Raw genomic sequence first — 15107 nt, 5'->3', positions numbered from 1 at the left:
GAAAAGAAAAGAAAAGAAAAGAAAAGAAAAGAAAAGAAAAGAAAAGAGAAAAGAAAAAGGATAAAAATAAAAATAAATAAATAAACTTCTTTCTGGGGATTTAGAGACCAGGGACAGTTTGGGAGGCTCAGGCTGGAAGCAAAACCAAAGGAGGGATTTGGAACTGAACTCTAAGAGGGAGATTTACAGAATTTAGGAGGAAAAACTCCCAGCCCATGCATCTGTGGGCTCCCTCCTCTCCCAGAGCTCTGAGCCTCCTTGCAGGGGAGCTGCAATGCTATCTCTCCGGCGCAGCCTGTTGCGAAATGCCAGCAGATAAACCCAGGCTTGGCTGCCTCCCAGCTCAAACAGCAAACCACTCCGCAAGCCAAGGATGCACGACCCAGCCTCAAAACACACCAGCAAAACCAGGGCTGGGTGGAGAAGGAAAAGAAACCCTCCTCCAGGGCAACCTACCAAGTGCAAGTTTTTCCTTGCTCTGGATTTTCTGCTTTCCAGGTATTTTTCTCTTTCTTCCTTTAAAAGCTGGAGGCGAGCCTGGATTTCTTCCTGTGACGGAATAAAAAATGTAAATGGAAGAGATGGGAAAAAATAACTGTTTTTCCACTTAAACACATGCATCAGATAGGGGAAGCTTTGTACAGGCACAGAGCAGGGGGATGAGGAAGGTTTGTGAGCAAGCTGTGCTGTTCAGGAATTATTTGCAACGTAAATGCAACCTGCGAACGCCAACCTTGCTGCAAGAACAGGGAAAAAAAATCTTCTAGAGAGCATAACACCAGCAGAAATCAACAGCTGACGGGAGGCGTGCAAGAGCAAGATAACCACATAGTGAGATTTTGCTTGAAAACACTCCCAGCTGCCCGTAAATGGTGGCTCTGGGATGCCTGTTTCTGTATTTAATAGCCCTTAGTGGATTTGCTTAACGTCTGGTGTGCAAGGAAACGAGAAAAGGTTTGGATTCAGAGGAAAAGAGAAAAGGAGCAGAGAGGAGGGGAGGGGGCAGCAGGAAATTATTTCTCTGCATGGGAAATTAAAGACACGAGGAAGAGGGGAACAAAAAAAAAAAAAAAAAAAGCAGAATTGCCTTGGATAACTGAGCTAATCATAGGGATAAAAAAAAATAATGAAGAATTCCTGAGCATTTTCCCTTATCCTGGGATATTGCTCATAGCTGGTATTCAGCACCTCTGACTCAACAGCAACGTAGCTTTTTTTTTTCCTTTCTCCACAGCTGTAGGTGAAGGTCAATAAATTAAAGGAGGGATGGGGTGGGAAATCCCCATGGGAACATAGCAAAGAGCCGAAGGCCCTGGTAATAAAACCCAAGCAAGAAGCCTGTGGGTGACACCCGAGGATCCCCGTCGGCATCTGCACCACGGGGGTGGGTGGATGTATGCAACAGGCTGCGTTTTGCCCTTACCAAGGGCTTTTCTGGTGCAATGGGAAAGCTGTGAGCGTGTCCCAGCACTTTACCTTGTACTCCTGGGCGGCCTCTTCGGCGGGGAGCACGGTGTGGAGGCGGTGAGCTTGGGACCGGTCGCACACCGTGCAGATGGGCTGCTGGTCCTCCTTGCAGAAGAGCTTCAGAGCCTCCTGGTGCTGCTGGCACCAACCCTCGCCCCCCTCTGCTCCTCTGCCTGCCTGCAGGCTCAGCTGCCGGGCGATTTCGGCGATCTTGGCCAGCTCCCTGCTGGGACGGAAACTTTTGTGCGAAGCCGTCTGTCTGCACTGGGGGCAGGAGAAGTTGGCCTCCAGCCCTTCCCAGCAGCGGGTGATGCATTCCCGGCAGAAGTTGTGGCCGCAGGGGATGGAGACGGGCTCCTGGAAATAGCCCAGGCAGATGGAGCAGGAGGCTTCGCCTTGCAGGCTCTCCGAGGGGCTCTGCGAAGCCATGGCTCTGCCTCCGGGACAGGATCACCGCTCTGCAGGAAGACGAGGGGCCCCTTCCTCCTTCTGCTGGGGGAGTTTTATCAGGGAAATCCGTCCCCAACCTCAAACAGCCGTCGAGGCTGGGAGAAGGAGGCTGGAGAGGACAAGCGCACGCTGGGTTTCCTCCTTGCCTCGTCGCGGTTTTGGCTCAATGCCTTCCTCAGCCAGATGAGGCTCGGCAGAGGCTGGAGGGCAGGGCAGCGGGACGGGCTGGAGAAGTGGTTGAAAGCTCCTAAAATTTTGGGATCTCAGGGGGTGACCGTGAGTTAAAGGTGGGATCATGGTTTTAAACCCACAGGGGGCTGCATTAGCAAAGTGGTGGGGAGAGGGGAGGCTTTGATCCCCTCCATCAGCACATCTGAGGCTCCTCGCAGGGGACTGGGACCAGGCTGTGGCTCCCCAGTAAGGGACTGGCCACCAAACTGGAGGGGGCTGGAGCCCAGGATGGATGGGGAGAAAATTCAGGTTTATCTTCTCCCAGTGCAGCAGGGTAGGGAGGGTTAGCATGGCGATTTCTCTCCCCTTCCAGTTTTGTTAACCAGGTTCCAAGGAAAACGAAGGAGAAACACGAAACAGAAAAAGAAAGCACACAGGGCACAAATGCCTCGGAACTGCCTGTTGGCTTTTAATTCCCCATCAGTACGAGTTTACAGGATTAAACAAACATTTTATTTTTTTTTTTTTCCTGTACCTTAAGGAAGGAGGTCGAGGTGAGTGCAGCCATCCACTAGGAACCGTGGGTGGATTTTCTCCCCTTTGAAAGAAGCTGGCAGAAAAAAGACTTGGTAGAGCACAATAAAGTCAGCAAAATAGACAATGTGATCGCACATCACCCTTGCAGATGTTCTCTAATTTGCTTCATCCCGTGTTTGGATCACACAGGGAGCCACCAGCACTGGCCACAAACTTGGTCTGAGATGATGCTTGGTTTTGATAGAAGGACCACCTACCTGCTCAAGTTGTTGTCAATGTCCTAAAAGAGAGAAAAAAATGAGTTTTAGTGTCCTGGAATTCCTCTCCTTGGACTACCGAGGGCCCCACTCTAATGATGTCCCATTTCTAGTAAGTTAGATATGAAACCAAGAGCTGGAGAACCAGCTGGTGCTCAGCCAGTGCCTTCCCAGTAATTTTGGGGTCTCACCTTCAGGATTCCACAGCCTGGCTGCTGGCATTTCCTCTCCATCTCCTCAATCAACCTGCCCACTCTCAACAGCTCCTCTGAAAGCCTGGTGAGGCTTTCTTTCCCTTATTTCTGTATTTCCATGTGCAGATTTTCCAGCTGGGACAGCAAACAGGACTCCTTCTCGTGCTGGATCTCGTGCATCTGAGCACATTTTCTGAGAACCTTCTGCTTTTCATCTTCCATCCTCTTCATCCAGGGGAAAGCCAAAACATGTAAAGAACAACAAACAGAGAGAGGGGCAGGACAGGAGCATCGGGAGTCAACGGTGGTTCATGCATCCAGGTGGACTTGGGGAAGACACAGAGCCGATCCCCTTTCCCTGCCTCCCTTGAGCATCTCCCACCCATGGGAGAGAGGAGGAGGAGGCATTCCTCCTCTTCTGCCTCATCCCCTGCCAAGGAGAAGCTGTGGATGCTCCATCCCTGGAGGTGTTCAAGGCCAGGTTGGATGGGGCCTTGGCCAACCTGATCTAGTGGGTTGGGACCAGGTGATTTTTAAGGTCCCTTCCAACCCGAGCCATTCTATGATTCTTCTAAGCCACTGGCTGAACTGAGATCCAGCCCCTGTCTAGCATGGCTTAAGGCAGAATATTTATGTACATTGCTGGCAAGTAGCAGCTATTCTTTATGGAACCATCTGGGGAGGAAGAGAATAGGAGACGCTCATCCCATTGTTATCCTTCTCTGAAAGACGCTGCCATTCTCAGTCTCCAAAGCCCGTCCTTCAAATCACTGCAGGCCTGATGACACAAGAGCAGCTCGAGCAGGGGTTTCACAGCCTGCTGGAGCACCCAAGGGAGGTCATGGTGCGGCTGGGATGGGACACAACCGCAGACTGAAAGGGCTTCTGAGATATCAGGAGTGACAAGACCAGACCAAGCAATGGGAAGGACCTCAGCACCACCCCTGTAGCTCTGTAGAGGTGTTGGGAAGGACTTGGACTGCCTAACAAACCCCTTGACCCAAATGTCTCTAGATAAATTCCAGAAAGGCAGTGTTGGAACTCTTCCTGTTCATCTTCACTCCTCCAGCCTCTGATTTCTCCCACCCTACCACTCGGATAACCCCAGCTGAAACTGATGGGTTTCAGCTCCAAAGCCTCAAATTATCAACGTTCTTGCCAATGCACTGGTGATTTTAGCTAGTGGAAAATAACAGTTAAGACACTTAACTCAAGGGAATCCTGTTTTCCCTTCTAGCAACTAAACCAGGAACCAGAGGCAGCCTCTTCAGCCCTGCAGGAATTTCCCATCAGAGATCAAGGTTCATCAATGAAACCAGCGTGCCCGGGGCTGTTGTATAGATTATAGGCTTCGTTTTGGTGCTCCTCCCACGGTGATATTCCCTAGTAAAATCTCAGAGAGTACCCAGATATTTTTTAAAAAAATCCAGAGATCTGCCCAGTGTGATCCTTTCTCAACCAGCCGCTCTTGAAATCCCCAGGAATGTGAGATGCAAGGTGGACACCGGGACTTGTTCCCTTCACTTTATTCTCTACCACCCATAGAGCTCTGAAATACAGTGTGGTTTCCCGGATCAAAGCAAAGCCTTCTCCAAAGCACGACATTTCCATCTTGCTGACCGTGCTGCCTCAGGGAGCCAGCCGGATCCTGGACTCCCAAACCCAGAAGAAAGGCAGGATTTTCTCTCCGTTGAAAGAAGTTGGCGTAAAAGCAAAAGCCAAGGTCTCATTATCGGCATCGAAGAAAGCCACGTGTCCCTTGTCGTAATCCAGAGAGACCCGGATAGTCCTTGGCCTCCCATTCAGAGGCTGAACCGTTTCGAAGGAGGTGAAGGCCTGAAAACTGTCCCCACAGATGCCAACAGCCCAAATCCCCTGGGAAGGGTCAAGGCTGATCCAACCCTTTCTCCAAGCTGAGTCTCTGGCCACCCCCACAGCCCAAAATCCTCTATTCCCCAGCTGCACTTCCCAGTAGTGCCTCCCCGCCGTGAAGCCTTCGTGGCCCAGCACCGAGCAGTAGGTGTCAAATCTCTGCGGGTTGTCGGGTAAATTCTGGGGTGTTTCGTCCCATCTCACGCTCCTCCGGTCCTCGGAGAGGACAAGGTGGGGGTTTGCTGTGTCTGGATCCAGAGTCACGTTTGCTGTATGGACGGGAAGCATGAGGGAAGAAAAACATCATGTCAGAAGGAAAGATGATGGCCATTTCTCCCTATCTACGCCCCTTTGTTTTTATTTTATTTTATTTTATTTTTCCAGGGATGGAGTCTTGCCCTGACCGAAGCTGTTGGGTAAAGGTTTTCTGCATGATGTACACCCTGCAGATCTATTTAAACACTCTAATCATTTATTTATAATTCAGATACAAAGGGAATAGAAATTCATCTTGCCAACCCACCAGGAAAGTGTGATTTCCCAGCCTTTATCACCTTTTCCCACTTGGGTCCTGTTCAACCCAGTACGCTCCCAGTCTCCCAATACTTACCCCATTGAACATCCAGTTCAACCAGGAGACTCTCTAAAAGGAGAGAGGTAGAGAGAATTGCTGTTATTTATTTATTTTTTCCCTTTATAGGGGAGAGAGAATGTATTGGAGATAGGTAAATTTGTGGAGGTGCAATTTTTCCCTTGCAAAATAAGTCAAATATCCAGGTGAGCAAGTTCAGCAGGTGAAATGCAAAGAAGTTTTCCTCTCACACCACTTTGATCGTAGAGGTTGAAAGCATAAATACTCAAGAAAATAGATTTATTTCTGGTCATCTATCATGATGGACTTAGGGGTACCAATGGCACAATTAATTGCACCATTAATGGCTGGAAAAATGTAATAAAAGGAAGGTTTTGATTTCATGTATATCTCTGCTTTTTCACTCCTCCATTTTCAGCCATGCCTTGGAGACAGCAATCTAGGCTGGTGGGCCTTCAAACCCAATATAATCGTGTTTATGGGGATATTTCTTAAATTCAGTGTCAATTTGCATTAATTCCGATTCAGATATCGGAATGGGAGGGAATGGAATAGTTATCTGGACATGGAGAATTGTCTCAGAATAACTTATTTGAGGCTGATTTAAGACCAGCCATCTTTTGCAACGCGTTGACCTTTTCGTGCTGGCTCCCTCACGGATGGCTAGACGTTACCTGCTTGGTTTGATTAGGACCAGGATCAAGAATGTGATTCATTTCCTTTGTGTAGCCAAAGGGAGGGGCTTGCTTAGTCCTTTGCATTACTCTGCATTTCAGACACATTTGCAAATACGTCTGGGAAAACAGTCACCCTCCCTCTTCCATCTTCAACCCCAGATAGGAGGGTTATTGAGTAATTCATTGCTAGCATTCCTTAGCTGGGCTTTATGCTGGTAATTGGCTAGCATCCATTTCTATCCAGCTGGGTCTAGATTTTTTTTTCCCTTCCTTTGTACCTTTGAATTTCCTCAGGGCTTCCTTCAGAATGATGTTTTTCTGAGATAAATCCTTGAGGCTTTTTTCTACTCGGGGAAACTTCTCCGTCAGATGCTGGAAAGCCCTTGCGTCACACCTGGAAGGAGAAGACTTTTGTATTCCTTCCTTGCCAAATAAGCTATGCAAAAAAAAACCTCTTGGAGAAGCTCCTGGTTGAGCAACTTTTTCCCCCCAAATCAGGTTGAATCAGGTCAGCTATTTCTTGGCACATCTCTGGAAGCAGTGGTCCCAATGTCCCCATGGAGGAAACAGGAATTCACTTGCTCTGGACCTCCTCGATGGGAGATGATGGATTCTTACAGAGGAGATGCTCGGGACGCGATCTTGCCCCAAGGTCATCTCCTCCCTAGCTCCTTCCTCACCCTGAGCACTGGGGACCCCACTTTGTGACACTGTGCTGGGGACAGAGAGCCACATACCTGGTCAAGGCACTCCTGGCATCCTAAAGGAGAGAGAAGATGGGAATTAAACTCTGAGTGATCCTCAGGCCTCTTTATATCCCTTATCTCCCCCAGGTGTTGGTTGCAAGCATGCTTTGCTTGCTCTGGATTTTCTTGTGCCAGCACAGTGCAAGAGCAGGGAGGGGCCTCTTGTACTCATACAGTGTAAATGTGCCCCATTTTGGTCCCAAAGGTGAGAAAACACACTTAAATACAGATGTATGTGGGGAGAGGGGGGATTATATCCACTTCCAAACACCGCCTTGCTTGGGTCCTGGCATTGCCCGATATGATGCCTCCGGGAGCGAAAGCTATGCTTGGGCTTTTAGCCAGGATTTATTTATTTATTATATAAATATATAATAATATATATATTATATAAATATAATAAATACTTTTATTTATTTATTTATTATATAAATTTAATAAATACTTATATTTATTATTTCCAAACTACTCAAAATGTCAAGGCCAAGGGTTGCCAACACCACTCCCCGTGTTTTCTGCCCAGCTCCTCTCTCTCACCTGCAGGGATTTGTTCTCCGGCTGGGGGTTCATCCCTTCCAGCTCCCGGATGAGGTTGCCCAGGTGGGAGATCTCGGCAGAGATCCTCCGGTCGTTCTCGCTCTGGGTCTGCACTATCTCCTTTTCCGTGTCCTCCAGCCACATCAGGAGGAGCCGCTCCTGCTCGTCCTGGAACTGGTGCAGCTGCTTGAACACCGACATGATTTTCCACCTCTCGGCCCTCGCCTGCTGCTGCAAGGCACAGATTGAAAGGGGTGAGAACAGAAGACACCCGAGACCTAGAAAACCTAATTAAATAAGAAAAAACAGGAGCAAGGACTCATTGTTGGCCACGAGGCTAATCTGAGGTCACAGCACATGGCTCTGGGTCTCCCTCAAGCTTTATGCAACGCCCTGTGGAGTCATCAAGCACTCGTGTCCCTTTGGGTTGTTTTTATTTCTCATAAATAAACCTGGGGGTGTTTGATGGGGCAAACCCTATCCGGCTACCCGGGCACCCCTAAGCCCAGGGTCACCACCCTCACCAGGACCCCGCTGCCACTGCTGGGTCCTGGGTTAACCATGAGAAGCCCCACGGATCTGGTGCATCTATGGGGCTGGGGTCCTTGATGCACCATCCCCCTGGAGCATCATCCCAATGCCTCAGCGTGAAAATCCACCCGGGGGGGACTCACACACCCATCCGTCCTCCGTCTGCCTCCAAGAGGCAGCTCAGCTAAGCTGCAAGTGCCTCCTGTTAACAATTCGGAAACCCCCTTGCTCCCCACCTGCCTTTTGTGGCTGCTGATTTCCCCTCGAGAAGCAGCCGTGGTTCACCCACGGGTGCCTTGCTGCGACGGACCGAGGGTTGGAGGCGTTTTCCTCCTCCTCACCCCCATGCTGTGAATTTATTTGCCCACCCAACACCCCACGCCAGACCCTCAGAAGCCACCTCCATGCACGCAGTAGTGGTGAGGACCTACCAGATGCTTCTGGCTTCTCTTCTCCCCCATCGCTTTTAATCCTTGGAGTCTCTCTCTTTCATCCCTGAGGCTCTTCAGTTTGCTTTGGATATGTTCCTGGGCATTAAAAAAAAATAAACTTTACACTCTGCAAGTTGGTGGGGAGAGGGTTGCATGGCTCCAGTACTGCCCTAGCTAATTCCTGGTGTGTTTCTGCATGAGGCCATCAGAATTTGGAAATATTTATATATTCTCTGCTCTTTTAAGCCTCCTCACTCCCAGACCTTTTCTACAAAGGACCTTGTGAACAAAGAGTAAAACTTAACTTTGCAGCTTCATTTACACCATTTACAGTTCCTTTTCCCAGGATATTTATGGCCTGTTATTTTCTGCCTTCCCCATAATCAGTTCTTCCATTTTCCCCCTAACCAGGTCCCTTGAGTTGCAGCCTCACCACTGCAACATCCCATAATCTGCAGAATTTCTGCCCAAACTTCTCACCTTCAGCTGCTTCTGCAGTCCGAGAAATAATGGAACATGAATATTGAGTGATGCATAATGTCCCCGGAGTTTGTTTGTAAGAGGAGATGGGAGCGCACCTCAGAAATTCCTATTTTTTAAATTGCACACTTAAAAGATGCTCCAATGAGAAATGCCCGCGGATGGTTGCGCCGCACACAACCCACTAATTTTTTGACATCAGCTTGTTTTCCCCCTCCTGCCCCCTGCTTCTTCTTTTTCCCGGCCCTGTTTTGTGCTCGCGGTGTGACTAACGCCGCCTTTCCCCTCCCCGTTCCCAGTCATTTCCTCTGCTGTGGGCAGGACGAAATGTCACTGAGCTTCCTCCACTCAAGCAGAGACTTCTCCTCCTCCTCCTCCTCACCCTCTCCACCCTGCAGGGACCTGCGAAGCCTCCCGGCACCATTGTGGTTATCCTGAGCCAGTTGCTCAGAAACAAATTCCTTCTCCTTTTGGGTTAACGGGTTGATTTGCAGCGGAAAGGCCAACTCATCTGGGATTTCCGAGGTGATTCTTGCCCAAAAATTGAACAGAGCGTGCAAAAGTGAGGTCCAGCTCTGCTAATTGGAGTATTTTGGGTATGAGCTACCAGCCTAAGCTTCCTTTGTTGTCCCTGCAGAGGGTGAGAGTAAATAAACTGGTGGTTTTCTGTAAAGGGGTGCAAGGTGGGAAGCTTAAGGTGAAATCTACCTTTTGGAGGTCTGGGTGAAAAACAGGCTTCACCCAACCCTTTGCTAATTGGGTTCAGATTTTGGAGGATCAGACCCAGCACCCCACCACCTCCACCCCCTCCTGCATGTCCCCAAGCCATGCCGTGCCCATCACCACGCATCTGGGCGCCTGCTGGGTGAAGGCAGGAGCTTTTTGGGACGCGAAGTGACCCCGATCCAACTGGATGATCCACCAGCTCTGCCCCACTTTATCCCAGAGGACATCCTGGGGAAATCCTACGCGAGCATCCTTCGCCATATCCTTTAGAAAGTGGGGAAACCCCCAGGGAGTGGTCCTCAATCTCTGATGGACCAAAAGAAACAAAGAAAAAGGGGGGAAAACAAGAGGAGCAAAGCATTGGAGATTTCTTACTTTGCACTCCTGGGCAGCTTCTTCGATGGGGGCCACGGTGTGAGCGCGGTGAGCCTGGGACCGGTCGCAGACCACGCAGATGGCCGCCTGGTCCTCCTGGCAGAAGAGCTTGAGCGGCTCTTGGTGCTTCGGGCACACGCCGCCCGCCCGGGCCGCGTCGCCGACCCTCGACATCAGCTTCTTGGCGATCTCCGCCAGGTTCCTCAGTTCCCGGTTTGGCCGGAATTTTCTCTTCTGGGCGATTCCACGGCACTGAGGGCAAGAGAACCTCCGGTCCGATTTGCCCGAGCATCGCGTGATGCAGTCGCGGCAGAAGCTGTGCCCGCAGTTGATGGACACGGGGTCGCTGAAATAATCCAGGCAGATGGAGCAAGATGCTTCTTTCTGCAGGCTCTCCAGCGGGTCGCACTCGGCCATGGCTGCTTGGAAGGAGAATGACACGGTTACTTTCGCTTCATTGAGGTTTTCTTTCGGCTGGCCGGGAGTTTCCCTCTGGCTTTGCTTTCTGAAATGGGAGGTCTTGTTTGAAAAGTGCAGCGTAAAAGGAAGGAGGGGCGGGGGAAAAGGGGAAATTCGAGCTGTTTTGCAACACCCTCTGAAACCTGAGTCACTCCAAAAAGGCCTTCAAGGTCAAAGCCTTGCTGCTGTAAAGAGAGCGGTGCATCATCCTGACCTGTGGCCTCTGAGCCGTGAAATATTTGGGTGGGAGCACCCAGCAGCAAGAACGACTTGTGGGTGTCACCACTTTCCCCCTGGCATCTCTGTCCAGCTATAAAGCAAACCCTCAGACTGCAGGAAAATAAAAACACACAAAACACATACCAAAACCCTTTTCTTTCTCTTTTTCCGAGGTCTTTTTCATCCCAAGCTCCCTAATGTCAGAGCTGTGCATCCTCAGCCCTCATTTAGGAGCAGATCGCAGCCCACGGGGTGGGGGGGGGTGGGGGGGGGCAGGATGCAACCACGCAGACACCGGCACCGGGAACAAACCCTGCCGAAGGGTTTCCAGCCAAGCCTTGGCGTAATTTTAAATCACAAAAACCTAAATCAGGTTAAAGCCCTGCGATATGCCGGCGTGTCACGGTGCATCTCTTATCCTCCTTGCGCCGAGGAGATGCCGGTCTGATGGCTCTGTCCCTGCAACCCGTCTGCCTGCGGCTCCCCAGGAGTGATTCAACAGAGGAAATGAATCACGCAGTGCTGAAAAATAAATAAATAAATAAATAAACACCAAAAATGAGCGAATTGCTTCAGATGGCCTCGGTGAGATAAGTCGCGGCGCGCTCGGGTCATCGCGGCCGTTTCCTGCCCGAGGCCGGGCGCCGAGACGGAGGGTTCTGCGAAGGGTTCTGCTGAGCTGCTTTTACAGCCATCCTCCCCCCTTGCTTTTCTCCAACAATGAGCAATTTTCCACTTTGGGGAATTTTTTTTTTTCCCCATGTCAGGCTTGCAGAAGATGCTCCTGTGTTCGGGCGTGGCGTTTGCATCCCTTTAGCAGCCAAAAATCCCGTTCGTCCTCTACCCACCCGCGAGCTGCTGTCGGTTGATGCGCTGCTGTGACCTTCATCAATCCCAACCTTCATCATCCTCCCCGTTATGCCAGCCTACGAATCCAACAGTCCCACCTGCAAAGCACGGATCAGTACCAGCCCTCGGTAAAGCCTTCAGCTGGATGCTGGTTTGAATTCATCCTTTTTTTCCCCCGTTTTTAGGATGGGCCAGCCTGGCTCCCTTTCCCAGCAGCTTCCCCACCGCCACGTCAGCCCCCCTGGCTCATTACCAGTAACCCAAGATGATTCAAAAACCTCTGCTTTAGCTGCGATGAAAATCTCTTTTTATTTTATTTTTTTTCCCTCTGCTGTGGTCCTAATTTTGACCCCACAGCCACTGACGTGTTACCTGTGGTTATCATACGTGGTCCTGAGCCATACCTATGGATGAGTGAGCTGCAAAATCCCCTTTTTTGATGAAGGCTGAAGGGAAAAAACACACTTTTTTTTTTTTTTCTTTTTCTTTTTTTTCCAGCTCTTGCAAGTGTGGTAACATTCTGGCCTGGGTTCAAGGTCCTTGAGGTCTCTCTTGGCTGTTTTCTATCATTTACGTAGCTGCTGCAGCTTTTTCCTTGGGCACCGGCTGCCTTCTTCATGCTTGTGAGCTCTGCTGCCTCTGAATGAGAAAGATTTAAAAATATATGATTATAAATAGAAATATAGAGGTTTCCAAATTGCAGAGAGAAAGGCAGAGCAAAAAGTATATAAATAAAACCCAAAATAACATAGAGAAAAAAGGGCAGTGAGGGGGATTCTCTTTTTTCCTCTTTTTATTTGTTTTTCCTTCTTCTCCTTTTTGCTTAGAAAAGGAAATAAGAGATGGGCTTTCATGGGGCCCCATTTCCCTAGCAAATGGGTACCGGGGCTTGCAAAGTGCTTGGAAAGCTCGTAAAAAGGGGGAAAAGAATAAGGGCAAAATGTGATTATTCTCATAGCAGATCTTTTCCTTCCAAAACACTCATCCTTAATCCAGGATCTAAAGGGCACTGAGCAGGTTTACTGAAGTCCGAAGATGTTTTTAAGTAAAAACTCGCTGAGACGAGGGTTCTGTGGTGCTTTCTGGGGTGAATTTGGGTGAATTTGTGGAAAGTGAAAGAGAGAAAAATTCAAGCGCCCAACGTGGGGCTCGAACCCACGACCCTGAGATTAAGAGTCTCATGCTCTACCGACTGAGCTAGCCGGGCTCGTGATATTAACGCCTCGCCACTACATTCTCGTTTGTGAGCCGGGAGCCGTGCCAGGTCCTGGGGTGGTCCCGGTGACCCCCGGAGCCCCCCTGGTAAAGGGGAAGGGCCCTTTTTTGAGCTGTCCCGGATGAAATAAACAGGTGGGGAAACAGCAGCACAACGCCCAGCTGCGGTTCGAGCTGCACCCGTGGCCAACGAAGCTGTCGGAGGACAAAGTGTTAATCTGAAGGCAGGAAAAAAAGGGGAAAAAGGTAAAAATCAAGCCGTGTTTCTGCCCGGTTTCGAACCGGGGACCTTTCGCGTGTGAGGCGAACGTGATAACCACTACACTACAGAAACTCGCTGTGTGAGGGTCCACCCGGTAAGTTTATATCCTTACCACATTAACAGATGAGTGGCTTTGGGTAAAAGAGGAGGGAGCGGGGGTGTCCCCGGGGCTCACCTGTGCGGATCCGGCGGGGCTGAAGATTTTAGAGAGGCATAAATTGAGGAGAGAAAAACTGAACTCGGCGAGACGCCCAACGTGGGGCTCGAACCCACGACCCTGAGATTAAGAGTCTCATGCTCTACCGACTGAGCTAGCCGGGCGGCGCTGCGCTGCCCAATCGCAACCGTTGCTACGCCACCGAGCCCCGCCCACTCGCCCCTTCTGGCCCCGCCCCTCCGAGCCCTCCAAGGAGAAAAGGGTGCGGCTAGAGCGCCGCCCCCCGGCTTCCGCCCACCCTACCCGTTGCCCAGCAACGGGCGCGCCGCTTCCGGTCAGCTGGCCGCGAAGTGGGCGGGGCTGGCGGCGGGGGGCCGGAAAGCGGAAGCGCCGCCGTGCTTCCCGTCGGTTGGCGGAGCCCGCACCATAGAGAGAGGCGGCGGGAGGGGGCTAGAGCGCCTCCCCGGCAACGGGGCTCGGCGGGGGGGGCGGCGGTGAGGCCTAGAGGCGGGGGCGCGGCGGCGGCGAGGCCTTCGCGGGGCTCCCGGTTTGGGCTCGAGGCTCCCGGTGCAGGGCCCCCGGGGAAGGTTTGGCGTCGGGAACCGGGCCGGGGTCGGGAACCGGGCCGGGGCTTCCGGTTTGGGGCCTCGGGGGAAGGTTTGGGGTAGGGAACCGGGCCGGACCCCCGGTTTGAGGCCTATAGGGATCGGGGTTGGGGTCGGGAACCGGGCCTGGCCCCCGGTTTGGGGCTTCCGGAGCGGATTTAGGGTCGGGAACCGGGCCGGGTTAACGGGGAGCGGCTCCGGTTTGGGGTCCGCGGTCTCAGTGGGAGGCAGAGGGGGGGAGAAAAAGGAGGAGGGGGCGAGCTCCGGTGCTGCCCTCCCCGGGGGCCAGAAGGACCTCAGAGAGCCCCGGGAGGACCGGGGGGGTGTCTGGCGGCCTCCCCCATGGCGGTGGTGGGCGACGGGGGCAGCGGGGGGCGCCTGAACCCGGTGGAGACGCTGCAGGAGGAAGCGATCTGCGCCATCTGCTTGGACTACTTCGTGGAGCCCGTGTCCATCGGCTGCGGGCACAACTTCTGCCGCGTGTGCATCTCGCAGCTGTGGGGCGGCGAGGCGGAGTACGAGGCGGCCCCCGGGGCGGCGGCGGCGGGCGGCGGAGGGGCCGTGGGGATGAGCGACGTGCTGGAGGAAGAGCTGGAGGATGAGGAGGACGAGCTGGACGACGACGAGCTGGAGGTGGAGCAGGAGGAGGAGGAGGAGGAGGAGGAGGACGGCGGCGGCGGCGCCGAGGAGGAGGAGGAGGACATGTGGAGCGAGGAGGAAGACGACGCCGAGCTGTGGGAAGAGCCCGTGGAGGAGGACATTTGGGACGGCGGGGTCGGGGGAGAGCTTTATTTTGGGGACGAGGACTATGACGAGGACGTGATGGAGGAAGACGTCGAGGAAGAGGAGGAAGTGGAGGAGGAGGAAGAAGAGGTGCAGACCCCTCCGCCCCCGGTTCTGGCCGCCCGGCCTCGGCGCCTGCAGACCTTTACCTGCCCCCAGTGCCGCAAAACCTTTTTCCAGAGGAATTTTCGGCCCAACCTCCAGCTGGCCAACATGGTGCAAATCATCCGCCAGCTGCACCCCCACCCCCAGCGCCTCGCGCCGCCCGCCGCCGGCCCCTCGGCTTCGGGGGCTGCGGCTGGAGGGCCGGGGGTCCTGGTGGCCGTGGGGGGCCAGGGGCCTCCGAACCTGTGCGAGAAGCACCAGGAACCCCTGAAACTCTTCTGCGAGGTGGACGAGCAGGCCATCTGCGTGGTGTGCAGGGAGTCGCGGAGCCACAAGCATCACAGCGTCGTCCCCCTCGAGGAGGTCGTGCAGGATTATAAGGTGCCGGGGGGGGGGGGATTTGGGACGGG

The 15107-nt window shown here is 52.4% G+C and overlaps 3 protein-coding genes, 1 long non-coding RNA gene and 3 other non-coding genes across 11 annotated transcripts in view; 1 reads left to right on the top strand and 6 right to left on the bottom strand.

Moving 5' to 3' along the window:
* LOC118175197 (zinc finger protein RFP-like) overlaps positions 1-2057 on the bottom strand; it is a 5234-nt gene extending 3177 nt beyond the window's left edge. For 2 of the 3 annotated variants that reach the window (XM_035341186.1, XM_035341187.1), the window contains exons 1-2: positions 1477-2057; positions 457-549 (exon numbers count right to left, since the gene is read on the bottom strand). In XM_035341186.1, coding sequence (XP_035197077.1) covers positions 457-549; positions 1477-1896 — 513 coding nt within the window. In that variant the 5' untranslated portion in view covers positions 1897-2057. The remainder of the gene's footprint in view (positions 1-456; positions 550-1476) is intronic. The other variant, XM_035341188.1, reaches the window with a different exon arrangement.
* A 546-nt stretch (positions 2058-2603) lies between these two features.
* On the bottom strand, positions 2604-3249 carry LOC118175208. The gene is made up of 2 exons (XR_004754915.1): positions 3074-3249; positions 2604-2905 (listed from the first exon to the last, which is right to left on the bottom strand). It is a non-coding gene; the product is annotated as an uncharacterized LOC118175208 (long non-coding RNA).
* Positions 3250-4585: 1336 nt separating this feature from the next.
* LOC118175196 (zinc finger protein RFP-like) lies at positions 4586-10617 on the bottom strand. 2 transcript variants are annotated; one of them, XM_035341184.1, is made up of 7 exons: positions 10044-10617; positions 8463-8558; positions 7501-7731; positions 6923-6977; positions 6496-6681; positions 5559-5591; positions 4586-5217 (listed from the first exon to the last, which is right to left on the bottom strand). In XM_035341184.1, the coding sequence occupies exons 1-7, from the start codon at positions 10458-10460 to the stop codon at positions 4706-4708; spliced, it is 1530 nt and encodes a 509-aa protein (XP_035197075.1). In that variant the 5' UTR covers positions 10461-10617; the 3' UTR covers positions 4586-4705. The 2 variants fall into 2 exon arrangements, with proteins under 2 accessions (XP_035197075.1, XP_035197076.1); XM_035341185.1 differs by having other exon boundaries at positions 6496-6611; positions 6955-6977; positions 10044-10598.
* Positions 10618-12704: 2087 nt separating this feature from the next.
* Positions 12705-12777, bottom strand: TRNAK-CUU. Its single transcript has one exon. It is a non-coding gene; the product is annotated as a tRNA-Lys (tRNA).
* A 269-nt stretch (positions 12778-13046) lies between these two features.
* Positions 13047-13119, bottom strand: TRNAV-CAC. The gene has a single exon. It is a non-coding gene; the product is annotated as a tRNA-Val (tRNA).
* A 176-nt stretch (positions 13120-13295) lies between these two features.
* On the bottom strand, positions 13296-13368 carry TRNAK-CUU. Its single transcript has one exon. It is a non-coding gene; the product is annotated as a tRNA-Lys (tRNA).
* Positions 13369-14116: 748 nt separating this feature from the next.
* TRIM41 (tripartite motif containing 41) overlaps positions 14117-15107 on the top strand; it is a 6231-nt gene continuing 5240 nt past the window's right edge. Inside the window, exons 1-2 of one of the 2 annotated variants that reach the window (XM_035341172.1) lie at positions 14117-14370; positions 14497-15078. In XM_035341172.1, coding sequence (XP_035197063.1) covers positions 14152-14370; positions 14497-15078 — 801 coding nt within the window. In that variant the 5' untranslated portion in view covers positions 14117-14151. Of the gene's footprint in view, positions 15079-15107 lie in introns of both variants that reach the window. The other variant, XM_035341170.1, reaches the window with a different exon arrangement.

Source organism: Oxyura jamaicensis, chromosome 16 (genome assembly GCF_011077185.1).
Source record: "Oxyura jamaicensis isolate SHBP4307 breed ruddy duck chromosome 16, BPBGC_Ojam_1.0, whole genome shotgun sequence".
NCBI lineage: Eukaryota > Metazoa > Chordata > Aves > Anseriformes > Anatidae > Oxyura > Oxyura jamaicensis.
This window is presented reverse-complemented; position numbering and strand designations above follow the sequence as displayed.

Bases quoted from the DNA above. Each gene is read 5' to 3' on its own strand.
- LOC118175196 (XM_035341184.1), bottom strand. From the start codon at position 10,460: ATGGCCGAGTGCGACCCGCTGGAGAGCCTGCAGAAAGAAGCATCTTGC. The intron at 7,732-8,462 runs GTAGGTCCTCAC...TGTGCCTTGCAG, and splicing joins AGAGAAGCCAGAAGCATCTG to CAGCAGGCGAGGGCCGAGAG. The intron at 6,682-6,922 runs CAAAGTGGGGTC...CTCAACCAGGAG, and splicing joins CTGTCCCCAGCACAGTGTCA to CTTCTCCAAGAGGTTTTTTT.